Source organism: Salmo salar, chromosome ssa11 (assembly GCF_905237065.1).
Source record: "Salmo salar chromosome ssa11, Ssal_v3.1, whole genome shotgun sequence".
NCBI lineage: Eukaryota > Metazoa > Chordata > Actinopteri > Salmoniformes > Salmonidae > Salmo > Salmo salar.
Genome location: NC_059452.1, coordinates 46,573,848 through 46,586,267, shown reverse-complemented (window position 1 = coordinate 46,586,267; position 12,420 = coordinate 46,573,848). Strand labels below are relative to the sequence as shown.

The window sequence follows — 12,420 nt, the reverse complement described above, 5'->3', positions numbered from 1 at the left end:
CAGCCAACACACAGCCAGCCAGCCAACACACAGCCAGCCAGCCAACACACAGACAGACAGCCAACACACAGACAGCCAGCCACCCAACACACAGCCAGCCAGCCACCCAACACACAGCCAGCCAGCCACCCAACACACAGCCAGCCAGCCTAACAAGTGTAAAAACAGCCCACCCACTGACAGTCAGGAGACATCCTGCCACCCACTGACAGTCAGGAGACACCCTGCCCATTTGTAGGCCTAATACATTACAAAATACTCTGTTCCCAGATTTAGCCTAGGCATAATTGATGTTTCTGTTTTGCAATCCCTGAGTCAATGTAAGCCTAAACCTGTGAAATTGCCATTTCTTCCATTTCCAAATCTAAAGCAGTCCATCCGATGTTATGTGTTTATTTCCAACCTCCCACCCCAGACATAGACTGTTCTCTCTGCTACCGCACGGCAAGCGGTACCGAAGCACCAAGTCTAGGTCCAAGAGACCTCTAAACAGCTTCTACCCCCGAGCCATAAGACTCCTGAACAGCTAATCAAATGGCTACCCAGACTATTTGCATTGCCCCCCCACCCCCCTGGAACACTGCTGCTACTCTCTGTTATTATCTATGCATAGTCACTTTAATAACTCTACCTACATGTACATATTACCTCAATTACCTCAACACTGGTGTCCCCGCACATTGACTCTGTACCGGTACCACCTGTATATAGCCTCCATATTGACTCTGTACCGGTACCCCCTGTATATAGCCTCCACATTGACTCTGTACCGGTACCACCTGTATATAGCCTCCACATTGACTCTGTACCGGTACCCCCCTGTATATAGCCTCCACATTGACTCTGTACCGGTACCCCCTGTATATAGCCTCCACATTGACTCTGTACCGGTACCTCCTGTATATAGCCTCCACATTGACTCTGTACCGGTACCCCCTGTATATAGCCTCCACATTGACTCTGTACCGGTACCCCTGTATATAGCCTCCACATTGACTCTGTACCGGTGCCCCCTGTATATAGCCTCCACATTGACTCTGTACCGGTACCCCCTGTATATAGCCTCCACATTGATTCTGTACCGGTACCCCCTGTATATAGCCTCCACATTGACTCTGTACCGGTACCCCCTGTATATAGCCTCCACATTGACTCTGTACCGGTACCCCCTGTATATAGCCTCCACATTGACTCTGTACCCCCCTGTATTTAGCCTCCACATTGACTCTGTACCGGTACCCCCTGTATATAGCCTCCACATTGACTCTGTACCGGTACCCCCTGTATATAGCCTCCACATTGACTCTGTACCCCCCTGTATTTAGCCTCCACATTGACTCTGTACCGGTACCCCCTGTATATAGCCCCGCTACTGTTATTTACTGCTGCTCTTTAATTATTTGTTAATCTTATCTCTTACTTTGCTGAAGAAGACAGAAATCTCATACATGACTTAGTCTTTCTCATAGCCTACATTCTGCATCATCTTCTATTCTGACTAGGCTACATTATCATGTATGTACTGGTTCCCCTGTATGAAGTCTGCTTCTCCTATAATATGTCTTATCCCTGGACACTGACATCTGAACTTCTATCATTAGGGTGTTGCCTTTGCTTTGAAGCCCATCAGTGGTGCAGCCGCTGCCTCTCTGCACAGTGAGAAAGGACCCCTGGGCTTTGGCAAGGCCTTGGTCTTCGTCCTAAATTGCACCCTATTCCCTATGTAGTGTACTACTTTGACCAGGGCCCTGAGCCCAGGCCTGCTTCTGGAACTCTAATCTTCATGCTGTGTGGTTCAAAGGCAGGACTTGACTGTTGACTGACTACCTTTACGTATTTCTCTCTCACATGTGACAGTGTTTTCCTTGCGTGGTCAACATGTTTTCTTCTTTAACATTCCGATACAGGGACACCGTTGGTTAAAACATGAACAAACACGGCATGGCAGACTGCTTACATTTTTTCCTCTCTCTCTCCAACAATTGATTTACTATTTTCCATAAATCATAACAACTGAGTTTGTGTTTAACACTGACAATGTTTGTCAGGATTAGCTTAGTTAGTGACTCACAGGATAGAATAGAATAGGATATGATAGAATCTAGACTGTTGACTGGTTCCAGAAGAGGAATTGTGCAGTTTACTGAGTGAGTATATAAACACCTCTCTGGTATATGTGGCAGTGAGGTTTCCAAATCACAAGGGTAGGTTGTGTCTATCTTCCTGTCAGAGTGTGATGGTATGATTTGATCTGACTTGTCTGTCTTGTATAGTGTCACCACTTTAATCTCTCGTGAGGAAATACATGATGAAATCCGTCTTAATAGCCTAAAGTTAACTTATATCTGATGTCTCCATCATTCCAGTATGCAAGAATCTGGAGACATTTTTACACATCTGCTTTCCATACAGCTGTTTCAACAGCATACTTTTTTTTGTTGCCACCAAGACATCCCAGTGAATGCAAAATCTAAATCACTTTTCCACTATACTCACTTCAGCTCAATCTAAACAGTAGGATCAACTTTGTTTCCTCAGTCAAAAACCACGATGCATTTTCCTCAATCTTGAGCTAGTAACTAATGTACTCTTGTTCGCACCCCATCAAGCCTTCTGTAAATAACTGCACAGCTCTGCCAAGCAGAAGTACTGGGAGACGGCAGTTGAAGCTCGCATCTGCTACAAGACCATGGTGCTTGCCTACGGAGCTGTGAGGGGAACGGCACCTCCGTACCTTCAGGCTCTGATCAGGCCCTACACTCAAACAAGGGCACTGCGTTCATCCACCTCTGGCCTTCTGGCCCCCCTACCTCTGAGGAAGCACAGTTCCCGCTCAGCCCAGTCAAAACTGTTCGCTGCTCTGGCACCCCAATGGTGGAACAAACTCCCTCCCCCCCTCTTAAAAGATTTAGATGCACTATTGTAAAGTGGTTGTTCCACTGGATATCATAAGGTGAATGCACCAATTTGTAAGTCGCTCTGGATAAGAGCGTCTGCTAAATGACTTAAATGTAACACATGGTATTCTCCCCCGTATTCTCCCCCGCTTAAATTATTATCTGACAGAGGAAGATATTTAGCTTTATTTTAAGACTATCTGATCCACACATGACTTTATTATAGTCCAAGACAAAAATCTATTGACACTATACAACTAATCAGTCAATCCTTAAGTCCCTGCATAGGGTCATAGTCGGTCTGTGACTGCTCGCCTTTACAACATGTTGCTGCGCTCCAGAGAACCTGAGGTGCCACACAGGTGGGGGTCTATAAACGAGTCCCATACTGTGATTCCAGCCTCTAGAGCACGAATATAAAGCTAACTATATTCATTATGCACACAGTTTTCCACCACCTTGACAGACTGACAGCAACCTGTGGCATGTCATTTGCATACGCATGAAGGTCTTACAGAAGCCGACTAGCTACTAAATAAATGACAATGCAGCTTTAAAGCAGGACACACTGAGGCTGGTACAAGCAAACGCTCCACACAGACTGGTACTGTCTGTCTGGACTGTTATCCGGTGAATTCACTGCATGAATTCTGCTCAAATTCACATAGGGGTGCCCCACTCAACTGATAGTGACAGCCTGGAATAAAACACCGTTCGCCCAAGTTAGCCTGGCGACGGCCGGTTACCTCACATTAGCTAGCAAACTCGTAGCTAAACCCGTATCAACTCCTCACAAAATAACGGTTTAATTAACATCATACTTACTCCACTAGCAAATGCGATATCACTCCTCGTCCAACGTCGGCGGGATTTCTTCAAAAACACACTGGCATTATAAAACAGTCAATATTTGAATCAGCCGTTGATATCTAGAAATAGACTCCAATAATTCTATCCAGCTCTGTTCACAGCGCCGACCCGGCTCTGTCTTCCGCCATTTTGGTTGTGATGGGGAATGCGTCGCGTAGCTCAGTTTTGTTCGGCTGCTGTCGGGTCACCAAAATAACATATCATTGTGTTATAGCTGTGGAACAGATCAATGAACACTATCTATAAACTAATAATTCACTTATTACAAACTAAGTTATAAAACTTTGATTGTAAAGGTTCTGACTTGCAAGCCTACACAAGTATTGTTAAAATACATTAAAATGCATAAGACTATATATAAAATGCATATATTACATTTTATACACAATTGTAAGTATACTTTAATGTGAAGTGTTATTGAAAATGTTAATTTCCCAGACAAAACCAAAAATATAAACGCAACATAAAACAATTTCAATGTTTAATTTTTTTATTTAATAAAATGAAACAATTTCAAAGATTTTACTGAGTTACAGTTCATATATGGATTTCACGTGACTGGGAATACAGATATGCATATGCTCTGTTGGTCACAGAGAAAAGGTAGGGGTGTGGATCAGAAAACCAGTCAGTATCTGGTGTGACCACTATTTGCCTCATGCAGGGCAACACATCTCCTTTGCATAAAGTTAATTCGGCTGTTGATTGTGGCCTGTGGAATGTTGTCCCACTCTTCTTCAATGGCTGTGCGATGTTTCTGGATATTGGAGGAAACTGGAACACGCTGTCGTACACATAGATCCAGAGCATCCCAAACATGCACAATGGGTGACATGTCTGGTGAGCATGCAGGCCATGGAAGAACTGGGAGATTTTCAGCTTCCAGGAATTGTGTACAGATCCTTGCGACATGGGGCCGTGCGTTGTCATGCTGAAACATGAGGCGATGGCAGCAGATGAATGGCACGACAATGGGTCTCAGGATCTGGTCACAGTATCTCTGTGCATTGACATTGCCATGATAAAATGCAATTGTGTTCGGTGTCCGTAGCTTATGTCTGCCCATACCATAACCCCACTGGACTTGCAAGCCTACACAAGTATTGGTAAAATACATTAAAATGCATAGGACTATATATAAAATGCATATAATACATTTTATACATAATTGAATACTTTAAAGTATACTTTAAATGTGTGCACAAAATTGACAATTTCCGGGATCGTTTATTTCAGCTCATGAAACATGGGACGAACATTTTACATGTTGCGTTTACATTTTTCTTCAGTGTAGATAGCCTAGCCCTAGATCCTCTCATAATTATAATTCCCCCGCGGATGTTAGTACTAGAAAGGCAGACTAATCAGGACTATTCTGCCACCTAGTGGCAAATCATATTATTCTTAAAATCCAATCTTTGCTTGATCATGTTTTTTTTAGGTGGAGGTATACACTGAGTGTACAAAACATTAGGAACACCATCCTAATATTACATTGCACCCGCTTTTTCCCCCAGAATAGCCTCATTTCGTCGGGACATGGACTCTACAAGGTGTCGAAAGCGTTCCACAGGGATGCTGGCCCCAGAGGCGGAAATCCCGGGGGGGACGGGGGGACACGACCCCCCCATCCTGGGAAAAATATGATTTGTACCCCCCAATATATCACTGAAACATAACTATGTAATTTAAATAATATTAATAATACGCAATGAAAGCAATTGTGCTGATTATAGACACTTAATAGCGCGTTTTTAAGTTTCAAAAGATTGCGACCCCCCCACCCTTTGCCTCACAATGGTTTGATCCACTGCCAGTTCCTTAGTTGGCTAGGTAACAGAGGGGTCGTATCCACTGTCTGAAAGGCACTCAATGAACGTAACTGACGTGAGGTTAATCCAGTCAATCGTGCACACACGCTAGCTGAATATGCAGAGCTAGCGCGCAAATATTAACTATTAAGCTAGCTAGTACCTATTCCATTTATGTGGCCTCGTCAAAGATGGAATCTTTGCTATCGTCAATTTATTCCAAGATCAGCATGCAGATGATGTAAGTTAGTGCTTCAAAGTCCCTGTGATAAGGTTAGCGATGAAGTCCAAACTGAACAGAACTACACTCTCTTCTACCATTGTCTTAAATATATTTAATGGTCTCGTTGCAAAAGCTAAATTGTCGCAAGGGAACTTTTATTTATTTATTTTATTTCACCTTTATTTAACCCGGGTAGCAAAGATTATAGCAAACACCACTGAAACGGAATTGGTGCCCGCTAGCTTTGCAAATTCAGCTATTGTTGGAAGCCAGCCAATATGAAACAAACTATTAAAATTACAAAAGGTTGCAGCATATGTTGTGTAAATGGTGAACTCATACAGCTGTCAACTCTTGTCATTTTAATCCGTTTCACATTTGCTAGCTACCTTTTAGATCGAAGCCCAAATAGAATGATAAAAGATAAGATGATAGAAGCCCATCTCCTACTGTAAATAACCTACACACTGTGTGTGTGTGTGTAGCCAGCCAGCCAGGTAGAAAAATGGCAGAAAAATAAAAGACGGACATCAGAGTATTTTTCAGTACACCAAAACGCAAAGTAAGAACCCTAGTAGCCTAATATCTCAAAGACTAGTTGATAAAATGTTCATAAGAAAGAAATGAAATTCTAATGGAAATGTTTCACAATGATGTCATTAGGCAGAGCAGGCAACAGATGGCACACAGACAGCAGAGTTGGGGACAGATATGCAGGGACAGACTGGCAGAGACAGGGAGTCTCAGGTAAGTTTGTTGAGTCTTTGTTTGGCAACATTATGAAAGGTTCTCAATTTTTTTTACTTGTAAAATAGGAACACAATTGGAAAATGCCATGGATACCCCCACTCTCAACTTAAACTGGTGACTGAACTAAGATTTGTTAAAGGCAATGGTATTGCTGTTGTGATTAGTTGTGTAGTTTTGGGTACCGGTAGTTAGGAGTACGGCAAACACCTTATTTCTTTGGTTCCTCAATATACATTTACCATATTACAATGTAGGCTACGTGTTACAGCACTACTTTTGGTGTCCCCCTCAGGAATTGCTCTTGAGAAAATTTCATGTAATTGTCCCCTCCAAAGTTGATATCAGATTTTCGCCCTGGCTGGCCCATGTTGACTCCAATGCTTCCCACAGTTGTGTCATGTTATCTAGATGTCCCTTGGGTGGTGGACCATTCTTGATTGAAATTGTCTGGATGTCCTTTGGGTGGTAGACACGGGAAACTGATGAGTGTAAAAACCCAGCTGCGTTGCAGTTCTTGACACACTCAAACCGGTGCGACTGGCATCTACTACCATACCCTGTTGAAAAGCACTTAAACACATTCCATGTCTCAAGGCTTAAAAATCCTTATTTAACCTGTCTTCTCCCGTTCTTCTACACTGATTGAAGTGGATTTTACTGGTGACATAAACGGTTCATAGCTTTCAACTGGACTTATCTGGTTAGTCATGGAATGAGCAGGTGTTCGTAATGTTTTATATACGTAGTGTATTTTGATCGGCTTTCTAATGGCACTTCCCAACAGAACATGCCTTCTCTGTGGATGTGCGCCGTATCTGAGAGAAAAAATGTTAGGTTCTACCGAGATTTGAACTCGGATCGCAGGATTCAGAGTCCTGAGTGCTAACCATTACACCATAGAACCCCGTGCTCCAACTTCTTTCATATTGTGTATATAAATGTTATCTATGTAATAATTGTACCGCTGCACCGTAGTGGTTATTTTCTGTGACGGAGTACTACTTCACTGGTGCATTTTTATTTGAAGTGCCTGCAATTCATATCGTAGAAAGGAATATTGGCCGTTGGTTTGCTTTTTTTGGTTGGGGCTTGCTTCCCCTCCCCTAGCTAGCCAACGTCACAAAATCCCGGAAGTGTCAGTCTGAAAACAGACCCGTCGCTGTTTGCTAGCTGAGTGTTTCAAAATCAATTTTCTAAATCGTCGCATTTTAAACAGCTTATACAAACGAAATACTCATATTTATCTTTTAGAAAATGGGAACCAGAGATGATGAATACGATTATCTGTTTAAAGGTAACATTACAGCATGATTCTCGATATCAAAGCTAGCTAGGTAGCTAACGTTAGCTTGGCAGCTGTTCAGCTAACGTTAACAGTCAAACCTTTTAATTTGTGTCTGTGAAGTATGATATAGGTGTGTGAATAGCTCTGACACATTATTTGTTTTATAAACGAAAACTACATATTGATGATAAATTATAAACAAATTGTGAAGCAGTTGTATTGCAAAGTTAGCTACCCAAACGCCTAACGTAAGTACGTTAGCAGCTGTTTCTTAACAATGCTGACTTTTGTATGATTATGTGAGGTCGGGGTGTTTCCCGAGATAGCTAGATTAGCTAGCCAGCTGGTTAGCTTAGCTACATGCAACGAACATTGGTTATTTTCTAGCTACATTCATCCGTAGATAAATAATGTGATGTTATAATCTCCCTTTCCTGTTTTTTTTCTGTGCTGTTTAAACTAAATTTCACAGATGTCATGTGTTGTGGCTATCTGTTTTGTTGTTTCCTATTTCAAGTTGATTTAACATAAAAAGCATAGACTAAGAATTAACGTTAGCTACACACCACTGTGGATGTTTGACCGTGTCACTGCAAAAGTGAATGGTGGTGGTCAGATATTTTATGTGATGGAATCTTGTCTATGTAGCTACACGTGATGTAACTATGTCATATCCCCATGTAATTGCTACACATTGACCTTTTGGCAGGCCCTGATTTATGCAGGAGCTTACATGGGTTGAAGCCCTGGGGGCAGAGAGAAATTGAAGTGTGTGTAATCCAGTCCTGACCTTTGGGGTCAATAAAGATTTTATTGAATTGAATCCATCACCCATTCATTTTGTGTTCCAGTGGTTCTGATAGGAGACTCGGGTGTGGGCAAGAGCAACCTGCTCTCTCGTTTCACCCGGAATGAGTTTAACCTGGAGAGTAAGAGCACCATTGGAGTGGAGTTTGCCACCCGCAGTATCCAGGTGGATGGGAAAACGGTGAAGGCTCAGATCTGGGACACGGCAGGACAGGAGCGCTACCGGGCTATCACCTCAGCGTGAGTATGCTGTAGGGTAAAGTTGCCCCATAGATGCTGATCTGGGGTCAGTTTAGCATTTTTCCCACTAATGCTTAATGTTAGGATTGGGGAAGGGAAGCTGATCCTACATCTGTACCAGAGTTTACAATAGGAAGATTTGGCGCTGGACAAGTGACCGGGAAGAATTTTATTTATTGAACCTTTGAGAAATTTACCAGTCATCCATATGTAATATATTCCATTTAGCAGACTCCACTTAGTCATGTAATATATTCCATTTAGCAGACTCCACTTACTATCATGTAATATATTCCATTTAGCAGACTCCACTTAGTCATTTCATCTATTCCATTTAGACTCATTACTGTATCCTGGAATCCCACTGAGGCTCATTACTGTATCCTGGAATCCCACTGAGACTCATTACTGTATCCTGGAATCCCACTGAGGCTCATTACTGTATCCTGGAATCCCACTGAGGCTCATTACTGTATCCTGGAATCCCACTGAGACTCATTACTGTATCCTGGAATCCCACTGAGACTCATTACTGTATCCTGGAATCCCACTGAGGCTCATTACTGTATCCTGGAATCCCACTGAGACTCATTACTGTATCCTGGAATCCCACTGAGGCTCATTACTGTATCCTGGAATCCCACTGAGACTCATTACTGTATCCTGGAATCCCACTGAGGCTCATTACTGTATCCTGGAATCCCACTGAGACTCATTACTGTATCCTGGAATCCCACTGAGACTCATTACTGTATCCTGGAATCCCACTGAGGCTCATTACTGTATCCTGGAATCCCACTGAGGCTCATTACTGTATCCTGGAATCCCACTGAGACTCATTACTGTATCCTGGAATCCCACTGAGACTCATTACTGTATCCTGGAATCCCACTGAGACTCATTACTGTATCCTGGAATCCCACTGAGACTCATTACTGTATCCTGGAATCCCACTGAGGCTCATTACTGTATCCTGGAATCCCACTGAGACTCATTACTGTATCCTGGAATCCCACTGAGACTCATTACTGCATCCTGTGCTCCTGTCTGTCCTGTGATTAATGTATGTTTGGTGCTGTTGTGGAAGCAGGGAGGATATTGCAGTGTCAGTATGAACACAGTCAGGGATGTAAGGTATCAAGCATCTCAGAGGAGGAGAGAGTTCTGCCTTTTAGATCATAAAGAAGGAGATTTCATGGACAAACTGCTTCCTGGAGAAATGGAGAGGGAGGATAGGTGTTTTACATTAGACCTCTGAATATAGTACGGTCGTTTCTCCTTCAGTGTCCTCCTCCTGTATCATGGGAAAGCGCTCAGAGGTTACTGTCTCTCTATTGGTTAATGCACATTGATCTCAGAAGGATTCAACTCCTGTGATGTGTGCGAACTCAGCCCCCTAGCCAAAGACCACAGTACTATCGTGTCCTAGTGGATAGGAGTTCAGTCAGACACAGTACTATCGTGCCCTAGTGGATAGGAGTTCAGGAGTTTTTTTTTTAGCCACTGTGCTGTTGCTTGCTCTCTGAGGGTCTAGACCGGGATACTGTAAAGCTCTGAGGGTCTAGACCGGGATACTGTAAAGCTCTGAGGGTCTAGACCGGGATACTGTAAAGCTCTGAGGGTCTAGACCGGGATACTGTAAAGCTCTGAGGGTCTAGACCGGGATACTGTAAAGCTCTGAGGGTCTAGACCGGGGTACTGTAAAGCTCTGAGGGTCTAGACCGGGGTACTGTAAAGCTCTGAGGGTCTAGACCGGGGTACTGTAAAGCTCTGAGGGTCTAGACCGGGGTACTGTAAAGCTCTCTGTGGGTCTTTTTATTTTTATTTTTATTTTACCTTTATTTAACTACGCAAGTCAGTTAAGAACAAATTCTTATTTTCAATGACGGCCTAGGAACGGTGGGTTAACTGCCTTGTTCAGGGGCAGAGCGACAGATTTGTACCTTGTCAGCTCGGGGATTTGAACTTGCAACCTTTCGGTTACAAGTCCACGCTCTAACCACTAGGCTACCCTGCCGCCCCAGGCCGGAGTACTGTAAAGCTCTCTGTGGGTCTAGACCGGGGTACTGTAAAGCTCTCTGTGGGTCTAGACCGGGGTACTGTAAAGCTCATTGAGGGTCTAGACCGGGGTTCTGTAAAGCTCATTGAGGGTCTAGACCGGGGTTCTGTAAAGCTCATTGAGGGTCTAGACCGGGGTACTGTAAAGCTCATTGAGGGTCTAGACCGGGGTTCTGTAATGCTCTGAGGGTCTAGACCGGGGTTCTGTAATGCTCTGAGGGTCTAGACCGGGGTTCTGTAATGCTCTGAGGGTCTAGTCTGGGGTTCTGTAAAGCTCATTGTGCGCTGTTGTTAAAAGGGTACGCTGGCTTTTATTGATAAAATTGACCATGCCTCTTTGTCCACTGTTGATGATGTCATGTTGCAGGTACTACAGAGGCGCGGTGGGGGCCCTGCTGGTCTATGACATCGCCAAGCACCTGACCTATGAAAATGTGGAGCGGTGGTTGAAGGAGCTGAGAGACCATGCAGACACCAACATCGTCATCATGCTGGTTGGCAACAAGAGTGACCTGCGCCACCTCCGGGCCGTTCCCACCGACGAGGCTCGGGCGTTCGCAGGTTAGAGATGCCTCGTCGTTCTGAGGAAGTGTCACACACTGAACAAGCTGCATACATTTCTGTTTTCTACTTACCTTCATTTTTAATGCTGCAGTCTCACAAAAATGTATGTTTTAATGTCACTTTTTATGCTTGCATTCATTCCTGTGGAATGTTCCATAACTGGTACAGTCTCTAATGTTCCATAACTGGTACAATCACTAATGTTCCATAACTGGTACAGCCTGGTAAAGTCTGTACTGTTCCATAACTGGTACAGCCTGGTATAGTCTCTAATGTTCCATAACTGGTACACTCTAATGGTCCATAACTGGTACAGTCTCTAATGGTCCATAACTAGTACAGTCTCTAATGTTCCATAAGTGGTACGGGCTCTAATGGTCCATAACTGGTACGGGCTCTAATGGTCCATAACTGGTACGGGCTCTAATGTTCCATAACTGGTACGGTCTCTAATGGTCCATAACTGGTACGGTGTCTAATGGTCCATAACTGGTACGGTGTCTAATGGTCCATAACTGGTACGGTCTCTAATGGTCCATAACTGGTACGGGCTCTAATGGTCCATAACTGGTACGGGCTCTAATGGTCCATAACTGGTACGGGCTCTAATGGTCCATAACTGGTACGGTCTCTAATGGTCCATAACTGGTACGGTCTCTAATGGTCCATAACTGGTACGGTCTCTAATGGTCCATAACTGGTACGGGCTCTAATGGTCCATAACTGGTACGGTCTCTAATGGTCCATAACTGGTACGGTCTCTAATGGTCCATAACTGGTACGGTCTCTAATGGTCCATAACTGGTACGGTCTCTAATGGTCCATAACTGGTACGGTCTCTAATGGTCCATAACTGGTACGGGCTCTAATGGTCCATAACTGGTACGGGCTCTAATGGTCCATAACTGGTACGGG

The 12,420-nt window shown here is 43.7% G+C and overlaps 2 protein-coding genes and 1 non-coding gene across 12 annotated transcripts in view; 1 reads left to right on the top strand and 2 right to left on the bottom strand.

Moving 5' to 3' along the window:
• Nucleotides 1–3,899, bottom strand: part of LOC106562848 (C-myc promoter-binding protein) — a 323,735-nt gene extending 319,836 nt beyond the window's left edge. For all 10 annotated transcript variants that reach the window (XM_045689663.1, XM_045689665.1, XM_045689664.1 and 7 more), the window contains exon 1: nucleotides 3,723–3,899. The gene's annotated coding sequence lies outside the window, so the exon portion shown is untranslated. The remainder of the gene's footprint in view (nucleotides 1–3,722) is intronic.
• Nucleotides 3,900–7,383: 3,484 nt separating this feature from the next.
• On the bottom strand, nucleotides 7,384–7,455 carry trnaq-cug (transfer RNA glutamine (anticodon CUG)). The gene has a single exon. It is a non-coding gene; the product is annotated as a tRNA-Gln (tRNA).
• A 193-nt stretch (nucleotides 7,456–7,648) lies between these two features.
• LOC106562755 (ras-related protein Rab-11A) overlaps nucleotides 7,649–12,420 on the top strand; it is a 6,670-nt gene continuing 1,898 nt past the window's right edge. The window contains exons 1-3 of the mRNA XM_014127757.2: nucleotides 7,649–7,845; nucleotides 8,688–8,883; nucleotides 11,309–11,502. Of these exons, the coding sequence (XP_013983232.1) occupies nucleotides 7,806–7,845; nucleotides 8,688–8,883; nucleotides 11,309–11,502 (430 nt within the window). The 5' untranslated portion in view covers nucleotides 7,649–7,805. The remainder of the gene's footprint in view (nucleotides 7,846–8,687; nucleotides 8,884–11,308; nucleotides 11,503–12,420) is intronic.